We start from the raw sequence: 26,279 nt of genomic DNA, 5'->3' as shown, positions 1-26,279 counted from the left end.
ATTTCCACACTATCAACCCAGCACAAACAAGCTGCTTTGGCACCCAGGCATCCAAAAACCATGCTAAACTTGAGGGAACAGAAATGACCCAGAAGCCTCTTTAGAAAGCATAGGGTAGAGTTTTGGTTTTGCACCTGCATGGCATTGCTCTGAGCAAAACCAAGCCATTCTTCATCTGTTCACAACATAAAGTCATACAACAGCATCTGTTTTCTAGTATTTTTATATGGCCCTTGCCACAGTGGCAGGTACATTTGCTAACCAGTTTCTTTACAATTTTTGAGTTTCCAGCTGTGATCTTAGGACAACCTTGGTAGAGATAATAAACATCAGATTAATTATTTTCTTTGAGCTCTTTTATAACAATATGCATTCTTTATATATCTGATTACTGACAACAAGAATAATTAAAATATATCTGTCAAGTTAACTCCTGATAATTCTTCTGCTGCAGCTCTGTTCAATAAAAAAACTCACACATAGGCCTCTAAAGAGCAATACTCCCTGCTGCAAATCTTATAGCTACTGAAGATACTTTTCCCTTTTTGCGTGGCTGGGAGGTACAAGTAAGTGACATTTTGTGTTTTAGCTCAATCACCAATGTACTTCCACCAGGTTGCTAAACTATGCCTGGTCCAGTAAATCACAGGAAGGAAAATGAATTAGAAGCAATTAGAAATGAATTTAGAAGCAATGAATTCAAACTTGCAGCATTCAATACTTCAGGTATCCAACTTCCTTTAAACTAGACAGCTTCAGACAGCTCATGCTCTCTTAAGTATTCTTTCTGCTTAAACAAATAATGCAATTAGCTGTAATACCATGTCTCTCTAGTGGTCTGTATGAGATTGAAGAGATTCTTCGAAGCTTGGGAAACAAAGCCAGATTTCAATAGTGACTGAAAAACAACAAACAAAGTGAGCCCTTTCTAAGAAGACTTGACCATCCAAATTTGCAAAGCCACAAAATATCTTACAATGTCAGAAGTCACATTATTTCTTATGTGGTTGTTGGTCTGTGCGTGGCATCTCCTGTGCATGGCGCTGTAGCTGCAGAAGCTGTGCCTGTCCACCCAGCCACATAGATTTTGCTGCTGAGATCATCTGTTCAGTCCCTGCTGTTGTCCACGTTAGTATCTATCAGAGTTTCTAAGCAAAATAACACATTTATTAGACTCCACCTCCATCCACACCCACACTTCCCCCAGAAAGTTAGCATCCATGGATTTGGGGTTTTGAGTTGGGGGGAAGGGGGGACACAGAACATTGAACCATGGGGCAAGTTTTGCATGCTTTTGTCATAAATTTTGACATCATCACATCAGTTTTACAGAGTGACGCCATACGGACAGTGCCCATTTCAACCCAGAGCACCCTGTGAAGTACTTGCCTTACTTTTCTTTTAGAAAATCTGAAATGGAAGTGTAACTACAAATGCTGTGTTCTGGGGATGAGAACAGTATCACTCCAGCAAATCACTCAAAACAAATATTTTGTGTTGCTATATCTATATGGATAATAGGCAGCAGATAAGTTGAAAACATATTCAAAGCCACTAGTGACATTTTCCTTAGACCGTTATCTTACTTTCTCCACTTCCACTGGACATTGCTTCCTATTTAAGATTATTTTACCTATAAGACTCTCAGAAATCAGCATAGAAAAGAAAAACAAAAAGAAGCAGGAAAAATGCCAGGTTTCAAACAAGCCACTCAACGGGGATGGGCTGTGAAAGCATCTCTCTGAAGCAGTCCCCCTACAAATGTTTGAATATGTTGTAGAAAGTGTAGGTGCACAGAAATACCTCTATTTATGCTTACTAACACAACTGGTTGGATAAATGTTTATAAAAGAAATAGCCAGATCTTCAAACATCTTTTTAGCACATTTAATATATACATACAGAGCTTTGGACACATTTATGTATTTTTATTTATTTTTTTAACATCTTATCCTATAGATGCATGTTATCATGTGTGTCATAAATTAGGGCTGGAATATAATTTGCCCGTTTTTATCCACAAAACTTCTGAGCCACTGCACTAAAGTTCCCCATGCCTCACTAAGCACCACAGAAGCATGTAAAACAAAAGCAGATGGAGCAGGCACACACATACATTTTATATATATATATATATATATATAAACACACAAATAAAAGCCAAATAAGTTTTAGCCTTTTGTACACTTGATTCAAAACTGAGAGAAGTAACAATTCTTGAAAGATATCATCCCTCAGGATGGGCTTCTGCATCTTTATCTCTGTCATAGTTCCTGACACTATTTTTTTTTTAAGCTTCTTTCCTAATTGGGATTGCAAAGTGGAATTCACTGTACCAAACCTATACATTAATTGTAAAAACTCACAGTATATGCATATAAAAAAGAATCAGAAAACAACCACCCTTCTTAAGTTGCCCACGTGTGGTGCAGAATGTAGTTCTGGCTCTCCCAGCCAAGCACACAGACAATTTCCTCTTAGGACTCCATGAGTAATAGTTTACTAGTTATTGTCTTCTATTTTGAAATAAGACTTCATCACCAATACTAGCTTTAAAAGTGTGCATATTTTAGGAATGGATGTGTTTATGTGGATGTGTGTGTGTGTGGATGTGTATATCTATGAACAAATACACAAAATCTCTGTTTCAGATACAAAGCTTTTGGTGTCTTTGATCTGCAGGGCAGAAATCCCAGGCTGTTCTCTTAGGTACTTTGGGTGGCCACAAGCCCTGCCCTGTGTCTGCACTGCTGATGGGCTGTCCTTTCTTTGTCAATTCTCTTCTTTGATTCTGAGGAATTTGGAAAAATTAATCACTTCAAGGACAACGTTCCTGGGCAACATTTCTGGTTTTAGACAGCAAGTCAAGTTTTTTTCCAAAAATGCTTATTTTTCTGAGGTCTAACTGCTAAATGTTGCCTTGAAGGCTTCAAAAGCCACTTATTTAATGTGGTAGGTGTGGAAAATCTAAAGCTTCTCCGGTTTCTTGAATGTAAACTTTTTGTCTTGTCATCATTTGCTAATTCAGCTGCAGTGACAAGGAGGCGTGTTACAGAGACAGACCTGAAATTCGAGTATTAGATCTTGTGAATATTTCAGATATCACAGATCACTGGACTGGGATATTTCCATCCAGAATTATTCTTAGCTCCACACATTACGGTCGAAAGTCCTAGTAGTGCAGTAATATTGGGTGAGCACTCATTAATTTTTTTTTTTCATCTCTGCTTTCATTAAGACTATGTCTAATTAAAGGTCATTTACCCCCACCTGGGAACCCCTTGTGCATGTCTGAATGAAACATTTCAAAACTCTGTCCTCTTCCTTTTCCATTTCGTTCAAGTAACGACAGGGTTAAATTGCTAATAGAGGTTTCATGAGGTCTGCCAGAGCCCACTCTCCAACACTTACATCTGTTCAACAATTATTACAGCATTTTTGTCATAAAAAATTCAACACCCTGAGTGTCGTGCTAGCAAAACCTGAAAATTTATGCAGTGAATAGAATAGCTAATTTCTCTGAGGAAATGCAGGGGGAAAAATTACAGATTTAACTTAAATTCTCAAGTACTGTAGAGCACACATCTGACTCCCTCTTTAGGTTTTGTCACCACGTAGCATAAGTAGGAATACCGTCTACAGTAGATCAAGAAACCTTTGCAAAGCAAATTTATGCCTTCGAAGAAACAATGTTTAAAACTCAGAAGGGGGCCGTACTGGATTCATCATTTTACCTCACAAAATCTCATTTAAATAATAAATTATTCAGTTTATTTTCAGGATAGGGTTATTCTCTCACTACATCTTGCAGTTACAGCATGAACCACACCCTTCTCAAGATGCAGGTAAATTAGGCAGATGTGGAGGCAAAAAGTTGATGGAAAAACAGCCTCCATTCTTGTGAACTCTGTGTCAGGCTGCTTGATGTTTTTGGTAGAAGGAGAAAGAAAACAGAATTTGCCTCACTCCTCCATAAGGTTAGGAATATGGATTTTATGCTAAAACTAAAGCTGTCTAGTTAAGATGTCAGTGGACTGGAACAACGTGCTAGAGGCTACAGCCGCCTGTTCTCAAGGGCTGGGGTCTTGCTTCCAGTACCAGTGGCTCAGCCACAATGATAATTGCAGCCACAAGGAGCAGGGAGCTCTTCCAGTACCACAAAGGCAACAAATAAGATAAATGGTTCTGGAATGGAGGGACTTCATTTTCAAAACACAAGGTGCTGGCTCAAGCAAGGAGCTTTCTTAAGGCCGTATCCTGCTGAGATGACAGGAGCTGGACAAATGCTGCTGCTGAGGAGGCATTCATATGTGAGTGTAGAGTAAAACTGCAGTTTGGCTCAAAGGATATTTACAGGCATTTTGCTGTTTTTCACAAGGAATATTAGCACAACAAGCTTATGGAGGAACGTTCTTCAGCAGGAGTCTCTGGTGGCTGGATCTGCTAGACCAGTCCTTCACTGGTGTCAGAGGCACTGGGGCTTCAGCACCCAGTCCTATCCCACCGGATGTTCATAGGGCCTGATTTAGTAGCAGTAGATAAACTACTAAGAAAATACTTTGGCAGTGGAATAAAGTGCTTGATCAAGATTTTAAATAGCCAATATACTTAAAAACAGTGTACAATTTTCATACTGCGGGGTGACCAGATTTCCAAGGGGCTTGGGGTGACCTCCATACGAAAAGCCTTTCAGAGTACTGGGCAGCATCCAAACTTCAGCCATTTGTACCAGCCAATCTGAAAGGCTCTGTGAAACTTGGGAACTGCAAAAATACCATATCAATGATTTTTATTACCCACCATGTTATAAAGTCAAATGCTCCCAGAATATTTTTCAAATACACATTTTTGTTATTTCTTTTTCTGGTAAATACAAATTGTGAATACGTATTGCCAAAATGCTTTGTGTTTCCAGGACCTGATTCTAAATTACTGTGAAAATTATCCGTTCATATGAGAAAGATAATTCTCCACTGCTGCTCTCCTTTTTCCAGCAGTGGAGTCGGTACCCATGGAGGATGGTTGGTCGTCACGGGACACAGATGCCAAGTGCTGGCAGATATTATTCCAGTGTCAGAATCTTTTTCCTTGTCAAAGTCCCCAGGCAGTTGTGTTAATGGCTCTGGAGCTGCCTCTGGGTCTGTCACGTGGGGTAGCAGCTGATGGGTTGTTTTCTACAGTGTCCTCTTGCATGACATCTTCCTTTAACTCATCTTTGGTCCTGAGGAATTTGTACACTATTATCTACTTGGAAATAAGCTCCTATAAATTTTGCATTAGGGCTATGATTTCTTCACAGATTCACTTGCTGCTCTTAAAGCTCACGTGCACATTTTCTTAGTAGCACTGCCTCTCTGTAACTCTGAATACCCTGCAGTTATAAGCCCTGGCAGCAAAGAAATATTTGAGCAAATGAAACTATTCACTAAGAATTTGTTTCTCCTCACCCTCATCACCACCCCATCCTCTCCCTCCCCTGTTTTGTTTCTATTTAGTAAATCTTTCTTTGTGAACCGAAGTTAGCCTTCTTCTGTGTTGGTTACTTCATTCACAGGCTAGGACCAAGAGCTTTCAGCCTTTGGATTGTTCACAGTCTGGTTACATAGATTATTTGCCATTCATTCTGTCTGAGTTAGTTACTTAAATTTTGGGATCTTAATCCTGAAAAGATTAGCTTGAACTTAGTTATTCAGAGCACATACAGTGAAGCAGACTTAAGTCTTTGCTGGACTGCAGCCTTTGAAGACCAGCTCCTACAAAGTCTTGAGGTAGGGAGTCCCAGACCTGGGCTGCAAGGTGCTGGTCATCTTTGATCCCACCCAGCAGAGACCTCCAAGTGTGAGAGTAGCTCTACTACAAGAATCAGATCTGGACAAAAGCACTCAGCAATTTGCTCTGGAGGCAGTGAATAGACATCAGTCCCTGAAGAGAGCTGCTACGCTTGACTGCAATATAAATACTAAATGTAAACAAATATGTAAAGCTAATCCACGTCACACTATCATTGCCGTTACTCGACTGAAATATTTTAAGAAGGAAAATAACGATTAACAAGAGGCAAATTACACACTCTCATGCAAATTTTGAGAAACATTCATCGCAAACTCTGTGAATCTTTCCTTTTTTGCAGGCACTTTCAGAAATGCAAGGGAGTTGCCCTGCACATTCACAACTAGCAAATTGTGTTTCCTACAAAACAAACTCAGCAGTTTTATTCACAGTTGATTCAGGGGATATATGGTAAAAATCTGTGTTTTTTGTTGTTGTTTTTTTTTTTCCCCATTGTTTTTGTTTTGACAACAATCTGGCTAAACTGGTTTGGAATCTAATACCTTTATTTATAACTTGCCAGGGAAATCCCATGGAGTCTATAGGAGCAAAGGATTATTGAATGAGTGAGACTATCACAACCCAGCCTTATAGCAACAACCTCTGAAAGTTTTTCATGCCTGTTTGATAACAACAGTCAGAAAAACCCCGCAACAAATTTTCTGTTTTTCTGTTTAAGAGAGAGAGAAAATAAAAGCTTACTTTGACTGCTTACAGGCTTCTCTGATGTGAGCAAGAAGCAGTCCTTGATGCTATGCTCTTTGCTTTGGTAACAAATGTGGATTAAAGACAGTCTATGCCAAAGAGTCAGTTCACAGTGCAGCTCCACGAAGGGTTGGTGTTGTTCAGCCTAGAATGCAGCAAATTACAGTACAGGAATACGGAACTCCTTAAATTGATTTTGCCATCAACACAATGTTCAAATAACTGCACTCTCTGCTGAACATCAGAGCTAGGTCCTCAGCCAGCGTAAATGCTGAAGAAAAGGCTCTGCCCCATGGAAGTCAGTTGTGTTCTGCCCCTCAAGAGAAGTGGGGTTCTTTACATACTAGTGCACAAATCCAGGAGATAACCACAAACTCCACAGGAAAACAGAATTCATTTCGTTTTTCATGTACAGACTGATTTAGAGATCTCTCTTGTTGATAGAATGTTCATATAAACTTTGCAGACTCCACTTGCTATTTTTAGCTTTTCCTCTTCTAAAAAGAAATCGTAGCTAAGTTAAGGTTTTTAAACACTTGTAATGCTCTGGATGAAAAAAATAAAAAACATGCTTGGTACAGAGGAAAGACCTGATGAGTCACTGCATATGAAAGCAACAGGGATCTGGCAGCACCCACCTCCAAAATGTTATTACCTTCAGTAATATTCCTCTTCAAACCTATGCATAGAAAAAACAGATAGTCAGTTTTCATTCTTAAGTCACATAGGAAAAAAAGTTTTCAGGAAACATCTCCAGACCGAGCTAACGTGGCCCTGGAGTCAAGGGCCTTCTGACCTGCTTTCCACCCACTGCCTACTCCTCTTTTTTGCACTCCACCTGCTCCTGCTGTGACTATCCTTCAGTCCTGTCTGAGCTGTGGAGAGTTATATGTAACCTGTATACCCAGCACCTAAGAAGAAATCCACCTTCAACCTTGTCTCAAAGTTGGAATGCAAAGATAGATTTGCATAGATTAAATAATTGTATTGTCTATTTGAATTGTTCCTTGAATTCTTATTCCTCACACAAAATCAGAATAATTATTTATTTATTTGTAGAGAGCAAAGGAGTTTTTCCTCTTATCATAGGAAAGTTTGAGTTGTGATTAAGTGACTAATGAACTTGTCTCAATTTACACATGCCAAAGGCAGACTCAGCAGTGTCAACCTTCCTGCCTTGCAGCCATTCCTTTATACAATACACTGTCCTCAGAGTTCAGCAGTTTCCCCTCATGAAACAAAACCTCAGAAAGGTCATATTTCACCAAATACCTCCTGCAGGCTTAAATGTTTGTGGTTTTTTTTTTTCTTACACTATCCTTATACAGAAAATATTTGGGCCTGATTCTCAGATCAGTCCAGGCTTGCACGCAGGAGTAACACCGGAGATTTCAGTGGGATTACTTCTGCTGCACATCTGCACAAGTGCCAGCACAAACAGGACCATTGTCAGTTTTAAGTTTACCTGGCTTTCCTTCATAATGATGAGTCAGTACAGAGTCACAGCTATCTCTTATCCTCCCAGAGCATGGCTCCGTTTCAAAAACCCAAAATAGCAAAGTCTGCTGCACTGCCAAACAGGAGACCCAGATTAAAGAATTTCAGACAGCAGTCTATCACAAGCCCGTCAAAACCATGTATATCGTGCAAATAGTGATCGGAGAGACAGATCAGGTGACTGAACCAATATAGCAGCGCAATATGTTCGCTACCTTAATTATCCCGACTTTTTTTTTTTTTTGGTGAGAAACCAAAACTATTTGCTCCTTCCCTCCTTATAAAGATATTTAGTGTTAGTATGCCTAAGGTTGAGGAAATACTTTTTACATAGGCTTAGGAAAGGGGAATGTTTTGTGTGACAGGCTTTTTTTAAAAAAAGGGGAGTGTCATTATAATTGGTATTCAAAAAAAAATTAAAATTTATCCAGAAATAGCCTCTCTCTTCACTGTTCCTTCTGCTGTCCCCTTTCCTCCCTCTTCCCTGCACCCTATGAGGCTGCCTCCTACCTTCTATTGAACAATCCAAGACAAAAGAGTACAAACCAGGGGAAAAACAGTAGTTAAAATAATCTGTGATTCTTTGAAAAATAGTCCTAACATTATTTTTAATTCTGAGCACAGACAGAAATTTGTAGGCGAATGCTGCCTCAATTGGTTTCAGTTTATAAAATGGTCATTAAGTCCATACGAAACGTGTGTTTTAGAGTTAAATCCTCTAAGACAATGAGATGAAATAAGTAATCATTTGATAGAAGTACTTATAATGAATTAGATTTGAAAATGTTGGAAAGTCATTCAAGGAAAATCCTTCTTTTACCTTACACTGAAAACATATCATTAGCCTTAATTTAAGTCAAGGTGAGGAGGGGAAGGGGTGTGAGGGGGAAAGAGACATTGCAGGAAACTCTTGAGTGACTATTGTTTAATCCCATTTAGGGACACTTTGAACAATGACATATATATAATGAGATATTTAAAATTCTTTGGTCAATCTCTAGCTAAAGGCTTTTACTGTGGAAAGAATGAGTAATTCAATACAGACTACACAGCCTTTCACATGCTTTTATTCTTGATTTGTTGGACATGTGTAACATAAATTTCAAAACCAATCTATTAATGACTTAAATTGGAAACTGGTTTCCTCTGCTTTACATACAGCATTTCAGTAACAAGCATAATAACAGGTGGATCAATAGATACTATTTGGTGCAGTATTTGCAGTATGTTAACATTAGTCCTCTACCTCTATTATTGAACATTATGTCAACAAATTCCTGTTTCGAGGAGGATGGCAAAATATTTTCCAGTGTCAAGGTTATTTAACCACATGAAATGGTAAGAAATTTTTGTGCATTTTGTTTCCTACTAACCTTGCCTATTCTTCCTCCTTCTTTTAAATAATCCATGTTTTGATCAAATCAGTGGGTTAAAAAATATTTTTGCATCAAATCTGTCTGCTGTCAGCTCAGATTATGTTCTTTAAAATGGACAGTGGTTCTGGGAAGAAAATCATTTTTTTTTTTCTCAGAGAAACATAAGGAAAGAGAAGGGCATTAATATAAACACAAATTTAGAAAGAAACAGAGAAAAAGAGAGGAGAGAGAGAGAAAACAATTGAGTTTACCATTTGAAGAACAAATTTAGCTAGGGAATTATTTCCAACCTATAGTTCTCAAACACAGCATGAAAAGACAGAAAAAATGAAATTTTAGTCATTAGAATTTGACAGCTCCCAGTCATAATATGCTGACATGTGTAATGGGAATTTAGGGGTTCTGCAGGCAGAATGAGCACTAATAATTTTTTAGGCAAATCATTTCTTTCAGCTCCATGAATCACACAATGTTGGAAGATCACTGGACACTTACAAATGACAGGTATAATATAACTGTACTCTGCTTTGTATTCTTTGTTAAACAGATTTAAACCGGAAGCATTAATTGCCACCAAATGGGAATCAAATTTCTATGTCACAGATGACCAAAGGCTCTTATGTAGTGGCCACAGCCACAGAATGGAATAGCTTGATGGCTGCAGCCAAAATCAACCCTGCAACTTGTTGCCACTCACTTATAAACTAAAGGTCTATTTCCTTATCAGTGAAATAAAAACACCTCACTTAGTCCTCAGTGGGTGTTTCATGTCTGAGTAATGACCTCCAGGGTATGGTTGCATCAGAGTTTCTCAGACTTTGAAGGTGTGAGCCACACTTGGTTCATCTGTTCTTCAAGAAATTCCCCAAGCACACACAACAGTGTGTAGTCTTATAATGTTGGGTTTATGAGGAAGAGAAACATACTTCAGCTACCTAATTCTACCAATGTGTGTACTATATAAGACTCTTTAAAATCTTTTCTATTTCAAAATAATTTTCAGAGATGCCTACAGGCTTTCTGGACACTTTATGCTCCCTTCAGAAGACCTGGAGGTTCTAAACCAGAGACTCAGAGCCTAAATCCAAACACATGTGGTGTTCACTTTACCTATGTCAGGCAACACCTTGGATCATGTTTAGAGGGCTCAGGCAGCAGATGAAAATTGACTCAAACTGGGAAGGTGAGCTCAATTGGCTTGAGCTATGTGGTATGGCAGCAGCTGAGCAGCAAGTAACAACGACAGAGACACAGCATTGCTTTCACACTTCAACATATGACTCATGCAGAATATGAGTGACTCACATGCAGTATGTCATACCCAACAAAACTGAGCATACTCAGGGAAAACCTGAATATAACATGCAACATCGTGCTCAGGCCCTAATCACCTTGTAAAATTAACTGGGATGTATCCCTGCTGCCTCCTCCTATATTGCTACTAGCTACAAAGAGACACAAGGATGAACTCAACATGCTGATTTCAGGACATTTCTCTAGCAGAATCACTGGTATTTTATGAGCAGTACATCATAAGGCTTGTTTCCAGCAGGTGTATCTTTATAACATCCAGGTCAGGCCTATTAAGCAACAGGGGATGCATTTCTTTGGCAGTAATCTGCCACTGTGGCACAAACAATCAGGGATGAGTATCTGACTCAACAAACAGCTGTTAAAACTCTCCCTTGCCTTTTCTTTCTAAGCAGATGGCACAACCCACCTAGCCCATACCCTCTGTGTTGTACAAGTTCAACAATCTCTTCAGCCAGTGCGGAACTGGTTCCTAACTCAGTATCATAAATCTGTTAACTTCTCTGCATATCCTTGAATCCTGCAGAGAGGATAAAAATATCTCTGGAGCTGATTGTCTTTATGGTTTTGCAGTTCTGTGATGCAGAAACCCTTTGAAGTCTGAAAGCCTTGGTCATCACGTGTTCCCAGGTAGTAAGGGACGGACCAAGTGCAAGCAGGACTGTTAGAAGTCTTAGGCACAGTGTCATTTGCTGCTGGGGGGGGGGGGCGGGTTCAGGACTGTCTGTTAGGGGGATCAAGAAGGTTAGTCATACTCGATCTGGGAACAATTACCCTTTGCTTGTTGCTGAATGTTCATCTCTGCTGACCGTAAATAAAATCCATTGTGAAGTCTATGCTAATTTCAAAGGGAGAAGACAGAAGTTCAGAGAAATTAAATAACATGCATCGTGGATCCTGAATTCAGCTACTCTTCCTTCAGTCTTCCATATGCTTTTCTGAAGCTTATTACATATATCAAGAATTTCTCTTCCCTTTCTTTCTTCCTCATTTGTATGCCAGCATTCTTCCTTCCAATCTGATTTTTTCCTTTTTTATTTCCATGAATTTAGTACTAGTTCTAGGTCCCTTAACTTAAGTGGTAAGTTAACTCATCAAATCTTCTGTCTTTTGCCATGCCCTGCATGTCTTTTTTGGGATTAGCACTTGAAGATGCACTCACCTCAAAACATTCCAGATTATTTGTAGTGAGAGAATGAAAGGAATGAATGAAATTTGCTTGAAGTGACAGCATATATTATGAAAGAAGTTTTAATTTCAAATGGTAAAGACAGATCCCTACCCTCCCGAGGCCTGTGATAATGAACAGGCTTTAGTGGTGGCAAAACCCACCTCTCAAAGATACTGTGCTGTGTTCATGACTTCCGCATTAAACCAGCAGTGCCCTTTATTTCTTCCTCTTTGGATCTGGCATGTGTGTGTCAGTTGAGGTATCCAGAGACAGCACAGATGCCCAAACGTAGGCAGGAAGCCAGGCTGCAGGGCTTACAGTATAAATATATATTTTTATAACTTCATACAGACCTTTTTTTCCCAGTAAGTGTGTTTTTTGGGCTTAGAAACTCTATGTTCTTAGCTATTTTAAGAAATCTGATGGGTGAGAGATGGAGAAGCAGCAGACATGTTGGCAAGATCTTTCCATGAGCAGAATGCAAAGATTAAAAAAAAAAAAAAGAAAAGAAAAGAAAAAAAAATAAAAGAAAGAAAGAAAGAAAGGCAAAAAAAAATAAAAAAGAGGGATACCTTTGACTTTTTCTTGCTCTTCTGTCTCAGAAAATTGGCTCATCTGAAACTGTTGGATTTTGGCAAAGTCTTCATATCAAATGAGAGAAGTAGCATGTTTCTGAAGCAAGGTGATTTCCAAAGTGAAGCTAGATGTGCATTCAGCTCCTTCCACTTGGCAGCTATCATGAAGGGCAAAAAGATTTACCAGTTCTCCAGAGGGTATCTAACAAGGTTGCCCCAATCTGTCAGGAAGTGTTAGAACTCAGTAAGACTTGAAGTGGGACTTAAAGTTAATGAAGCTCAGATGCTCACAATGTCAGGTGTGGATCCACCCAAATCAAGGAAGAAATAGGAAGAAGGGAAACATGCAAGGAGTTCTAAAGGAAGACACCACGCAGCCAGGCTTAGCAAGAATACTAAATAAAGAGGGCAAATTGAGATGTTCTTGTAGTTACCGTGTATCAGCTGGTCTCTGGGACCTATCCACATGAGTGCCGTTTGACTGCAATGAATATCAAGCAAGGCTGAATAAGGTTTGCCTGTAATCAAAAGGAAGTTATGCATTTTATTTACACAGAGATGGAGAAAGAAAGAAAAAGAATGTTACCCATAATATCAAACTCCAAAAGATTAAGGATTTTGGACACTAGCTCATAGTTTGTATGAGAAGATGAGAATGGGATAACAACTGAAGCTCTACATAGCGCTTTTGCATTTGTAAGAAAAAGAGGGCTGAAAAATAGCACTGTGTAACCTCTGCAAAATGGGTCACAACTGGACTAGAAGTAATTGCAGAAGTCCCATTTTGTCTAACAACATTTCTCCAACGGTCTGTCCAGATTTCTGTCTAATCTAATCTATCCATACGCCCATCACTTTGAAAATGACTTGCCATTTTTCAGGTTTTATTAATCCACCTTTGAAAATTCAAAATATGACTCAGAAGCAGGAAATGGCCTTGTGAAGTAAAAATGATAATAATAATTAAAAGCACATGCTTAAATCTACACACAGTGCCACTCTGCAAGAGTTAAAATGCATACTACATCTCAAAGATCTTTTTATTCTTTCAAAGTAAGAACTAATGGAATAAGGGAAGAAAAAGTTTCCACGGCCCAGATATGTCTTTGCTGAATCACTTTGTAAGGTGTGGACAATTGAGTCATAAACTTTCACACTACAGATGGCTGTGTTTCTTTCATAGTGAATCAAGCTCTAAAAGATCTGTGACACTTTATGTTATATGTTAACTAGAGAGGCATATTATGTAAAAAGCACATAGGGTTTCACATGCACTAGTGCTCTCTACACAAGAGAGCATCATTTTCAATATTCACTCATAAAACCAGCTTCCATGTCTATATACTAACTTTTTTGTGCAATTGCCTCTGTGTATGTGGGTTGGTACACATTCATACTGCTCTCAGACTTATTGGAAATCCTGCTGTGTAGAGCTTCATAAATTCATCAAAGGCATTTTTAAATATCTTTTTATATCCCATACAACTTGTATGTTTGATTTTAACATTTAAAAAAAAAATAAATCAAACAAGTAATATGTCTCTAGATTGTCACCTAATCTAAAGCCACTCAAAGAAATGAAAGAGAAAGTAAGCAACTTGGTATATATGTGTGTGTTCTCATATGATAAAAATGTCCAAATATTATAGACACATTTTAGAATTTTGGACATAGAACAACAATGCAAAAAATACTTGCTGTCTACCTTAACCCAAATCTCTCTTCAATAGAAGCTTTCACAACAGAAAGGCTAACACCTGTAACTACAGGCACACAGTGTGCAGTTACACTGACACTGGAAGTTGTTTAAGAGCACCGGTAAAACTCATATTCACATTTTGAGTGCAAGTACACTCCCTATAAACATTATTTTAAAAATCACATAAAAAGCATAAAAATGATGCCTCCCCAACTGACAGTCTATGGCAATGGAATGAAGTGCAATTACTAAGGATGATCAATATCTAGAACAAGGATTAACACTTTGTTTATCTGAACAAAGAACATTTTGTTCTCATTTTTCTGAACCAGTAGAACATTGTTGCGCACAGTGCAAATCATTTCTAAGGTGATTATGACTGACTGTATATTTAAAACAAATAAAAATTAAAGGAAAAAAATTACTACAGTCTACCTCTCAAGATATATCCTCTTCTTTGGACAACAATGATGCACACAAACCTATAATTTGTTGTTCAAGAGGAAATTGTTTTAATTGTAAAAAGGACTGTGTTCACTACCATGCATCCCATCAGACAGGGATTAATGCTAGGGATTAGTCCCTGTATTTTTTGGAATTTTTCCTTCAAAGTGTACGCCACATGAACTTTTCTGGCGATGCAGCAGTTTATCAGGCTGAATTACAGACTATTTATGTCTTAGGATCATTTGGCTAGACACCTTGACCAATAAAACAAAATTTTCTTGGAGCTGCTGAAGGACCTTTCAGTCTCATCTCCGGATGCATAAACTAAAGGAACCAGTAAAAACAGGTAGTGGAAAACAAGAAACAGACAGCTACAATGAGAACAGATTTTCAGCTATCTTTCACTGTCTCTACAATTAAACAGAACTTCAAACACACTAAATGCTCAATGCAGAAGGCTGGTTTGATTACTGATCTATGGTCTAATGATTCAAAGTTTGCTATTTACACTTTTTCAGCTTTAGGTAGGAATCAGATTTCCTAGTATATCACCTAGCTTTCCAGATCCTCAGCAATATATTATAAAGATATCTTAATTTTAATTTTTTGACAACTGTTCTCTGTCATTTTGCTGCTTTTCTCACCCATTTAAGTATATATAGCACAATAAGATATATTTTTGGTATTCCCTTGCAATGCTATACCCTGTCATGCTTAAATGACAAAACCAGAACAATGCCAGCTTTAAGCTAGTTTGAACTACATGAACACTGAAAAAACTAAAGTACCCTGATCCCCAGCATGCCTTCTCAGTGTTATTGGGATCGTTACACAAAGTTCTGCTACTTCAACTAGCTGAGAAATTAATATAGTGGTAGTCTGCCACTGTCCACATGGACCAACCATTAAAGGACAGCAAAGAGTACATACAACACACTTCACCAGTTTCACAATTATTTCGTAAAACAGAAGGTATAATATTGGGATTCAAGCAGCGTGGTGCATTGTGTCCACCCCAGGGTCTGCACAGTGGCTGCAGACCTTTTACTCTGGCTCGGTGAAGTAACCACCACCCCAAAGCTCTTTTTTCTGTTCTTTCATGAAATAAACAGAAGGGCAGTTGAACATAATTCCTACCTCCATGTTACAATTTTAACTACTCTTCCACATTTCTTGACAGCAAGAAGACAAACAGGGTTGTGAGGGCCCTTGCTAAGTTTAGTGACATCTCACAGACACCTTTATTCCCACTCATCTGAAATTTCTCACACAAGACAGGCCACTACATTTGCTTATCATCTACTTTTACCACCAACTGAATTCCAACTGAAGGCTATCATTGCAGATACTGTTTCTGTTTTAACTGTTCTAAGACCTTAGCTCTGCTGCTGGTGTTTTAAATACCTTGAGGTATTTCAAAGTAGTAGATGAGCCACATTTGACAAGGAAAAGCTGTTTGATTATCATGATGTAGAATTTGCTCATTATAATTTGTTAAACTATAGCTCTATAATGCTTGATACCAGTCTTCAGAGACATTTGAGTCTATATTGCTCAAGTGAAGCGCTGCAAACTCTTTCCCCTTGTCCTTATCTCCCTTATGTCACTATGCTGTTTCAGGTATGCATTAAAACCTCCAGCAGTTTTCTGTTTATTGAACATAAGCTCTTTTACATGTGGCACAACTGGAATTTCAGACAGTCACTCACAATAACCTGCTCATTAACTTACTCCTACCCCCACATCTTTAGACAAATTATGAAGGTCTTGCAGACTAATCTGTCCCACATAATTAGGTCCTGTGAGCTTTGCAGTATACTTTCTTACTCTACTATCCTTTAAATTCCAAGGAACCTCTTTGGAGGTAATTTGACACGTAAAATGCATGCAGTCCTCAGAATGTTTGCCACATGTTCTGCTATTTCCTGCTATGTTATTATGGCCTTTCACCATTTCCTCTCACCACAACCTCATGTCTGCATTTCTTTCACCCCCTAATCCATATACTTTTACTAAGTTATCACTATTCCTCACAGAGTTTCACTTACACTGGGAAGTAGCAACTCTAACAGAAACACTTGATTATAATTTAGAGACAAAATTATGGCAAATAATCAACATTTTTAATTCCAACTCAGAACATTTTCAGTTCAACTTTCAGCTTCTGTTTGTATCCTTTTTTTCCCATTACTGTTAACTATCCTCTTTTCTGTGTCCATACCACATTGAACCAACCCATTGAAATATATTTTACTGGCAAGTTTAGAAAGATTGAAAATGAGTGTTAACAAAAATATGCATTTTCAGAGCAAGGGCAGGTTTTGATGGACTTACTCAAGTAGAAAACAATATGATCTCTCAAGGCATAGAGTACCAAAAGTTAGATGCTATATTGCTCCCAGTGGAATCCTTAAGTCCCTTGCCAAAAGACATTTAATGTGCAACCACCTCTACTGTAAAACAAATGCTGAAGAGGTGCCGACAGTGATATTTGCACAGATTCATTCTCATTAAAGGCTCTTATAATAGCATTCACTCTGGTGTAAACTTTTAAAAATTGACTCCTAGATCCATTAATCCCTTTCATGTACTGCTCATGAGCTTAATGTGTGACACTGTAGCTAAAAGGACTAACTGGGTCCTTAGATGGATAAACAAGGGAATACAGAACAGAAGTAGAAAAGTTATATGTATCTTTAATAGCAGTGGGATCTGTTCTAGAAATGTTGGAAAGACTTTGGGGCAGGAAAGACTTTGGAGCAACTAACGGATTGGAGAACAGGCCTTAGAGTGAAAGGCATAAAGAACTCAATTTATTTAAAGAAATGCAAGGGATAATTTGATTATAGTTTAGAGATGTCTCTAGACATAATAGGAACTTAATACTAGGGGAATCTTCATCCAGCAGAAAAAAATATATATATACTGCAAAAATCAATAGCTAAAGACTAAAGCTATAAATCAGATGTACAGTTTTAACAGTATATTATTCAACCACATCTGTTGGACTCCTGTGGAGAGAAAAGCACACCTGTGGCCTGCAGCTGTGACACTGCCAACGTAGTCACCAGGTAGCCAAAATCCCAGCATGAGCTGTCCACCTTCCATTAAATGAAAAGGAGAGGTTACCCAGCAAACGTAATCTCTGAATACCAACCATGTACGACACTATTTCCTCTGTTGTCCAACTTCAGGCACCTAACATAGATGTCAAGGATTCCTATGTAATCAGAGAAGCTTCTGAAGTATAATTCAAAACACCAATATTAAGAACCCATCCCTTTCTGTTGACTCTGCAGGAAGTCTGGGATCCTGATCATACATGGTCTGATGGCCATCCAAAATATTCTGTCTTGCAGCCCCTATTATATGTGAAATTATGTGTGAAAGAATGAGAAGAATGCTTCTTCCCTTTTCTGCTATATCCTTCCTTTTATCTGATGTTTCACTTTTCTTGTTTGTTCCTCTCCATCCACATAGTTTGCTGAGTAAGAAAACAGACTGCAAGAGGAATTGTTGGGATCTCTGCCCTGGTGCAGAGAACTCCTCTCCTGGGTCTATTCTCCACCCAGATGGAGCTACCCTCAGCTCTGCTGCTGCCACAGATGTTTCCCAGGGTCTGTGCTGGTGCAGCTTGTTCAGGCTTCAGCATTAAATCTCATTTTATATATTAGGATAATTCTTCTGTGCTGAATGTATGCACTGGCCTAACTGTGTGGGCACAACAGACAGAATTAAAACTGTTTTCTAAGCTTCAGCATTGAGCACATAATGACTGTCACAGGGGACATCCACTTCCCAAGGTGATGAAAGAGCAACACGCCATTACACATTATTTAAACACTCTCTGACATCTTCTGCACAGCAATAGTGTAGTGGCAAAGTGTGTCTTACAGCACAGCTACCGAAAAAAAAAAAAACAAACAAAAAAATAGTTTACTGCGCTGAGGACAAGCATCCTCAAACTGTGCCATGACACAGAACTTCATTATTTTAGACATTATGGCCTATCTCCTGGTTCACCATTAAAACTGTCTTGCTTACTAGTGGAAGACCATAAACCACTAGAAGACAGAGCACGAACTGTTCTTCAACACTGGGCTGGCTGGAAAGACCACCTTTCTCCTCCTTTTTTTCCCCTGAACAATAATTAGTACAGAGGGCACCATTAGATCAGCACCAGAGTACCGATCTAATTCATTTTTTGCCAAAAAATGAATTAACTTCCCTTTGCCAAAAGCAGAGGTTCTGTTGATGAGAGCTGTAAGAGTTTGGTGAAGTGTGATGCACCATGTCACTGTGCCCTAGCACTCAGCTAGATTTCAGTGGACTTTCCTGACCTGGTTGTCATGAAATTTTCTTATGTGAAGATGGTAAAACTGATCAAAATTTCATCAGGGTGAAGATGCTTTGTTGACTGGAGTTAGTTTACAAGACATTATTAAAATAGGATTTAAGTATGTGCTCTGATCCTTCTTCTTCATGGACAGGCAGATCCACTATGCAGACTCTGTTGTAGGATAAGAGTCTACCTTGACTTGTGGAATCAAAGATCCTTGAAACTAGAAGGTGCCAAAAATGATGCCTATTTAACAGTAGAAACTCTATATTTCACTTTGTAGTTAACTCTGAAAATAACTGGGATTTCAGACTGAAAGGCAAAGTTATACCAGCAACACATGAATTGTTTATTCTTAAATATAATATTTAATTTTTCTAAATGTCAATCTACTTACATACAATAAAAATGAGTCACTCTTAGTTCACATTAATGAGGAACCTTCTTCTTAATGGCTTATTGCCGACACAAATATGTCTCTGTCTTGAAGAACAGAGCAATATACAAATAAAGCTGCTGTTAAAATTCATGCATAATCAAAACAAATTGAATATCCACTTTTATTTCCATAGGGAACAGAGCTATAAAGATTAATGCTAGACAATGATATTTAATTAAAGCTTATTTACTTTATAAGTACTTCCATGTTTTCAAGAGTATTCTCTTTTGGAACAGGAAGCTGTAATGCATTTCTGAGCCATCTAACAGTCATAGGTGGAGGAAAGTAGTTATGATCACAGCACAGTGCTTACAGCAATACTGACAAACTGTCTAGCAAATTTTTCACATTAAAGAATTCTGGTGTTAAAGAATTTAAAATGCATTTTAATTGACTTTTCAAAATTCCATTTTTTATTCACAAACACACCTGAATGCAATAACAGGAGTTCATTTTTATATGCATTATTCTCTCTGATGGCAAGTTATTGTACTGTACACATACTCCTCTCTTCATTTTTGAGATACAAAATAAAAGGTTATGCTCTTATGATTCATAACAAAATAAGTTTCCTTTCCTTGGCCACTAGTCTGCTGTTGTATTCCAGATTTTATTTTTAAGTAAACTGTTAACTACTTCAGTGAAATTAGAGGAACTGGTTTCTGTATGAATGCAGATATTGACATGAGAAACTAAAGGGAGTACTGTACAAAATGGCACTTTCATTTTGCCTGTTGAGGTTAAAAAATACAATAAGATTTTGGAATACTAATTTCTATGAGATTTCATTTTAAAACATAAGAATTGCTGGATATATGTGGCTGGTGCTCGTTTCTCATCTGTATGAACACACAACCTCCAAACACAACACTTTCAATAACAGTTGTATTAGTCATTTACAACTACAAGGCTACACAAATAAAATAGCTTTATTTGGATTGTAATTAACATGGCAAATATCACAATATTCTTCAGGAAAGAAACATTCTGAATCTATGTATTTTATTTCTTCTGACAACTGGCAACGTATATTGTACTGCAGAATGCTTTATTGCTTTTTAACTATTCACCCTACACAGTATACATAAAAGCTTAATGAGTATAGCTGCATAAAAACTAATTTTAATGCTTTTAAAATCAATGGTGAACAAAATGTTGTTTAGATTGTTTTTCAAACAACTATACCACATCTGATCTTTTGAGGAAAAGCAATTACTTCTTCTTGTCATAGCCAATACATTTCTTCATTCTCCCATTTTACTTGTACCATTCTTAGGCACCTTTACACCAGTTACCATGCAAACAGTTAAATAGTTGTGCAAATATAGAAGAATATTGTTATTAAATATCTAATCAATAAAATGCCACTTCCACTAATAGGCTAACAGTGAGGAAGGCAAGAGGAAAAAGACTAAAAGGATTTTTTTTTTCAGATCAACAAATAGTATATATGCAAGTTCACCTAATTAAATATATTTTCAAGGAAAATTTACAGATAATATATAAATGGTATACAAAAATCTTTCGAAGAAACAGCTGCTAAAATCTGAATTTAGCTCCTTATTCTTTTAACCACTCTGTGAATAAGCATTAGCTTTTTTGTATTTTCTAAGGAAACATCAAATGTAATCATTTTTTGTAAGTTTCAAGTGCTATAAATCATTGGGAACTTATGTACACCTAATTTATGCAATCGTATTGGTAGTGAGGAAATCATCATTCTTCAGTGTTTTGTATCTCTGTCATTCTCTCCCAGAGAATTTCTTTATTACAACAAGCACCACAATAGTTGAGAGTTTCTCAGCATTTATATTAGTGAGACCAATTTTTTAAGGTATGTAATTCAGTTATAAAAACTGAGACCATAGCCTGAAAGTGTTATTTTGTGAATTTCCAAATATGCACACACACACAGCCTGCGCACATCAGAATTTAAAATGCTTCCTTATTCTTTCCCATCACTGGCACTCCTGAAATCTAAAAACATATCTCTCTTTTTTAGTAATTTTGCAGGCCATCAGGCCAGAATACATACCAGCTCTTTGGTACAAAGAGAAAAATAACAACAGCAACTACCCACCAAATGGCTGAGGTATTGAGAATTATAAAGCATTCTTAACACATGCATAAAAGCCACTTTTCATATGGAGTTACGATGCATTCTGGAGTATGTTGCAGAAATACAGAAAAGTACATAATACATAAATGCGTGCTATTGTGCATAGACATTTGCTACACACATCTCCAATGCAGTGTGTGTTGAATCCACATTAAGAGTCATACAGAAACATCACTAAACATGCTTCTTTTAGAGAGCCCACTTTCCCCCTTTACTGCAACACAGCCTCTGTTGGCAATGTTAGAAATAGGTGTTTACAAAGTCGTGTTTCAATTGGAAGTTTTGCCTGTGCAAGGGCTGCACTTTCAGGCTCTGTGTTCACCACAATAAAGCAACTGGTTTAGGGGCAGCTTGCTCTTACCATTGTGAATTAACGCAGCCGTTTGGAAAGAGGCTTTTGGGGGACATCTGCTTAACCTCATTCTAGCTGCCTGTCCCAGTAAAAATCTTTAGTATCAGAGATCTTGTAATTTCTAAACACAGTTATCTTAGTACCTCTATTGTAATGATATATATATTTTTTTTCCTTGGGATGTAAATAACAAGACAGCAATAGAGGCAACAGAACCTGAGCGCAGAAATACAGCTCCAGCCATTCCAGTCAGAAATTAAGTAAAAATCAGAAAAAAAAATGAGATTAAATTTCAACTTTAAGGTAATAAAAGATGGAAATGGAGGTGCCAATGAAATCTGCCGAAACTAAATTTCAGAAGCACGGCTTTCTCATCTTGAAATGTTACACCCATAAAAACAGCCTATAAAATTAATCTACCTGGAGATTTTCCATGTTAAATCAGCTCAGAAATAACTTTTAAGCACTTATGGCATTATATCTAAAATACATATTCTCCTGTTGTCCATATATCAAAATCCTGTGTATTTTGAAAAATAAGATCTGAGCTGCACTGAAATGTTTGTATTATAAGAAAGAACAGTAATAAAGTATATCACTTTCAGAGAGATTTGACATTTGTAAGCTTTCTCTAAAAATTTGCATCGGCTTGCAGCATTGGAGGAGCATGTTTAAAGGTTCCTAAATTCACTTTTTTCAAGAGAAGAATATAGAACACTGAAAGGTGGCAAAAAGAAGCAAAAAGCTTCTGTATCTTTTCAACCTGGATCTGAAAATGAAATTCCTAAAATGCTGTTGTTATCTGTTTTACCAGAAGTGCAATATGTCCCATTCATATAAACTCTTTTATTCCATTTGCTTAAAGGAAAGGGACATTCAGCATGAGAAAATCAGTGGAGTAATTTTCAAAGAAAACAAACCCTTACTTTTTTCAGGAAAATAATGTGATTTTTTTCAGTTTGCCAGATCTGGAGATAAAGAGCATTTAGATAGCACTGCTTATATTCTAACCAACTTGTCCAAATTAGTTTCTTGTAAAATTTAGCTTGAGCTATATAATAAGATGTGCAAATTCAGGGCTTTTTTTTTTTTTTTTTTTCACCTAGAAAGCTGTAATAGGCAAAGTAGCAGATACAAGTGGAGAAGAAAAAAAAAAAAAGATGAAAAAAAGATTCCATACATTTGGGTTCCTTCCAAGAACTTTGCCACATTTTGCAGATTCTCAGTTTTCAAATAAAGGTGTCTTAGCCTTGCAATTGTGGAGATATTCTTGCCTCTGTAAATCAATGTATTGTTGCTAGCCAGCCTTGCAGAAATCTGTCTACAGCCAGCCAGACAGAAACAATAGGAGCGACAATTATATGTATTCTTTTCCCTCCCTCCAAAATTAACATGGTTTTGCCTTAAAATTGCAAGGCAACTTTAGTAAAGGATGTGTTAGTGTTTAAAGCACTAAGTTGGAATCAAGCAGAGGTTGCATTGTAAAAGCACATATAATTAAAGTGTACAGACTCCTTTTTTTTTGCTTATACAGTGTCAGTTTAGGTTACTTTTATCAACTCAGTGTCGCAGATCAGGCAGGGAGACAAATGAACTCTGTAAGGAAATAAACTTGGGATGAGCATTTGGATTTTATCAGTTCTGTGTGTTTGGACAAATAAGGTGTTTCAGGCAAGTTACTGAAGAAAGGCAGAAAAAAAGCCAGTTGCAGGCTAAATTGTACCAATCTAAATCACTGTGAAAACACTGCATTCAGGAAGGCAGTAACTTCAGTGAATCTTGATTAATAAAAAACAATACAATTTTACAATATTGGTAAAATATCTCCATTTCAGCCAACATTACTGAGTGCAAGACCTGGTTCAGTGGTGTTTTTTTTTTTTCTGTTTTTTTTTTTCTGTTTTTTTTTTTTCTCCTGGAACTTCGATTTAAAAAAACATTTTGCCTTCCTGTTTCAACAGTTTTTAACTCACCTTACTTTACTACTCCAAAAATCTACCTGAGCTTGGAACAAACATCAGGTTCCAGAATTTAACAACTGTACAAAGGTGGTGTGGTATAGCATGTTGTTAATGTGCTTTATATTTCTGAATTCAGAAGCTCTCAGCAACTTAAACATGTTCACTCATGTTTCTGACACATTTATCCGCAGAATGGGTTCAGAGGTGGACGCTCTTTGATGTGAAATCAAGGTGCTACAGAATTCTGCAGAATCTATAGAAATACCTCTACAGATTTTGCCAAAAAAACTAAGCAGATTTATATTGGCCCTGCCAATGACTTTCTGTTTAACTTGTAATCAAAACAACTCAAACCCAGTTACTGTTTGCATATCTGCCAAGCCTCTCAATTTCAGCAGTAGGCAGCAGACTCTCAGTATGACAGCCTGTCTTTCAGATTCAAGCTGAATCTGCCAAGGCTCCACTACAGAGGCAACTGGTAAATTAAATGCCAACAAGCAAGGACATTCATGTACCTTTACACTCTGCACATGAAGAGACATCACAGGCCTCTTCATTCTAATGGGTGCTTTGTGTGTTTTGGGCTGCAAAGTAAAGAGTGCCTGCTCTTATGCATAATGAAGCCATTGCATATATATTAGTTTAGCTGTATTGCTCTAATTCTATGGTCACAAATTACCTAACAGGTTTTCTTGTTACAGAAAAACAGAATATCCTTTTGTTGGTGAAATTAGCCCACAGAAATCAAGCAATGAAAGAAAAATCAACTTTTAAGCCCTCTTCTACCTAAAGACAACAGATAATATAGTCAGGTTACAGCAGAGTCATTGCCAAGGGTAACTGAAAATAAGAAACATTCCAATCATACTGTCAAATCTTTAATTCTCTTGTTTATAACATAGGCACACTCTCTGATTCTGAAAAAGGGGATCTTTTTAAAGCCATCGGAATTACTGATGATTCTTTATAGCAAGCAGAAGAGGTTAATTATATTTATGTAATTATTGACTCATTAATACTTACAAGTTGCATGAGACTTTTTGATTATTGATAGCTGATGCAGTCACTATTGCCAAGTTTAGATTGTATTAGCAATTTTGAGTGCACAACCATAATACAACCAGAGATATTAATACTATTGAGCATAAATAACTGTACTTGACAGGCTCAAGTAGGGGGAAAAGCACTAACACTGGTTACTCTAATGGACAGAATAAATGATAGAAGCGTATAATGAGTTTACAGCAGCCAGGTTTAGTGAAATCTATTTCTGAGTAAAAAGGGGTTGGGGGAAGGTAGCAGTTTTGGTAACAGAATGAGGGTACGATCACATTAAAAATTAACAGGGTGTTTTCAGATAATTGAAAGAAAAAGCACCGACATGGGAAACTTAGCTGTTGTAACTCACATGGCTCTACAGTGGGCATTATCACTGTTTCCTGCCATGGATTTAATCTGCCATCACACCTAAAAATGAAAGAAAGAAGTATGAGTGTTCCAAGAGTTCCTACAATAACATGAGAGGGTTTTCTTTTTTTTTTTCTTTTTTTCTTTCTTTTTTTTTTTTTTTAATAAGGGGAGGCAGAGAAATCCTCAGTCCAATATAAAAGAGGTTACTGTTGTGCAAGTGTCTTTTTTATTTACTATAATTTGGCAGACACAGCTCTGCAAGACTTCAGAACTAAGAAAGTGGAAAACTTTGATGTTCCTTTGACATGAGCTGGTTGAGATGCATCTTCTTCGTAATTGTAGAGAAATATTATATTGTTGCAGCTACCTGGTGCTAGCAGTGAACTACGCTGCATTTTATGGAGCCAATTCCTCCCTTCTCCACTTCCCTCCAGCATCTGCAGTACTTACCTTTGTCACACCAGGATTCACTTTAACTGGAACTATGTCAGGTGTCCCTAGAAAAATGACAAACTAAAATTAACCTATAATTGTAATCTGAGCCTGAAGGCATGTGCTTGGTGGGAAAGAATTCACCTTCTACGGACACACACACATCAGGGAATGTTAGAGGGATATTTGAAATTTCAGACATTGCAATTTCATCAATCAATTTGTAAATCAGTTAGAAACCAGTCATGCTCTTTTGCAGTGTGACCTAATCCTTCAGTTGAACTTGCTATTGCCCAGTTGTATGTCTTGTATGTCATTTCCAGAGCCTGATACAGTGGTTGCTAGAGAGAGCCTCAAATCTCCTGTGAACTACAGCATCAGGTGCCGGAAACAGTCTTTCCTCTCCCACTTATTAAAAGTATTTTGTAAGTAATTAAGTGAAATCTGACAATATAAGAAGTGCCTAACTGTAGAAATAAAGTTAGAGTTAAACCTTCAAGGTTAAAAAAAAACACAGATCCAGAAGTCTGAGTAGTTTTCAAGCTCTGTTTTTCTCCTTTATTTTAGTCGCCTGCCTATAGGCTGGAAGTTAGTTGTTGGCTAGCTTGAGACAGGGA

At 37.5% G+C, this 26,279-nt stretch overlaps 1 protein-coding gene across 1 annotated transcript in view; it reads right to left on the bottom strand.

Annotated features, from left to right (window-relative positions):
- Nucleotides 1-566: 566 nt before the first annotated feature.
- LOC308195981 (uncharacterized protein) overlaps nucleotides 567-26,279 on the bottom strand; it is a 140,150-nt gene continuing 114,437 nt past the window's right edge. Inside the window, exons 3-5 of the mRNA XM_080594319.1 lie at nucleotides 12,899-12,982; nucleotides 12,462-12,622; nucleotides 567-5,221 (exon numbers count right to left, since the gene is read on the bottom strand). Of these exons, the coding sequence (XP_080450445.1) occupies nucleotides 12,501-12,622; nucleotides 12,899-12,982 (206 nt within the window). The 3' untranslated portion in view covers nucleotides 567-5,221; nucleotides 12,462-12,500. The remainder of the gene's footprint in view (nucleotides 5,222-12,461; nucleotides 12,623-12,898; nucleotides 12,983-26,279) is intronic.

This window comes from Anser brachyrhynchus (genome assembly GCF_964034855.1).
Source record: "Anser brachyrhynchus genome assembly, chromosome: 5".
Taxonomy (NCBI): Eukaryota; Metazoa; Chordata; class Aves; order Anseriformes; family Anatidae; genus Anser; species Anser brachyrhynchus.
This window is presented reverse-complemented; position numbering and strand designations above follow the sequence as displayed.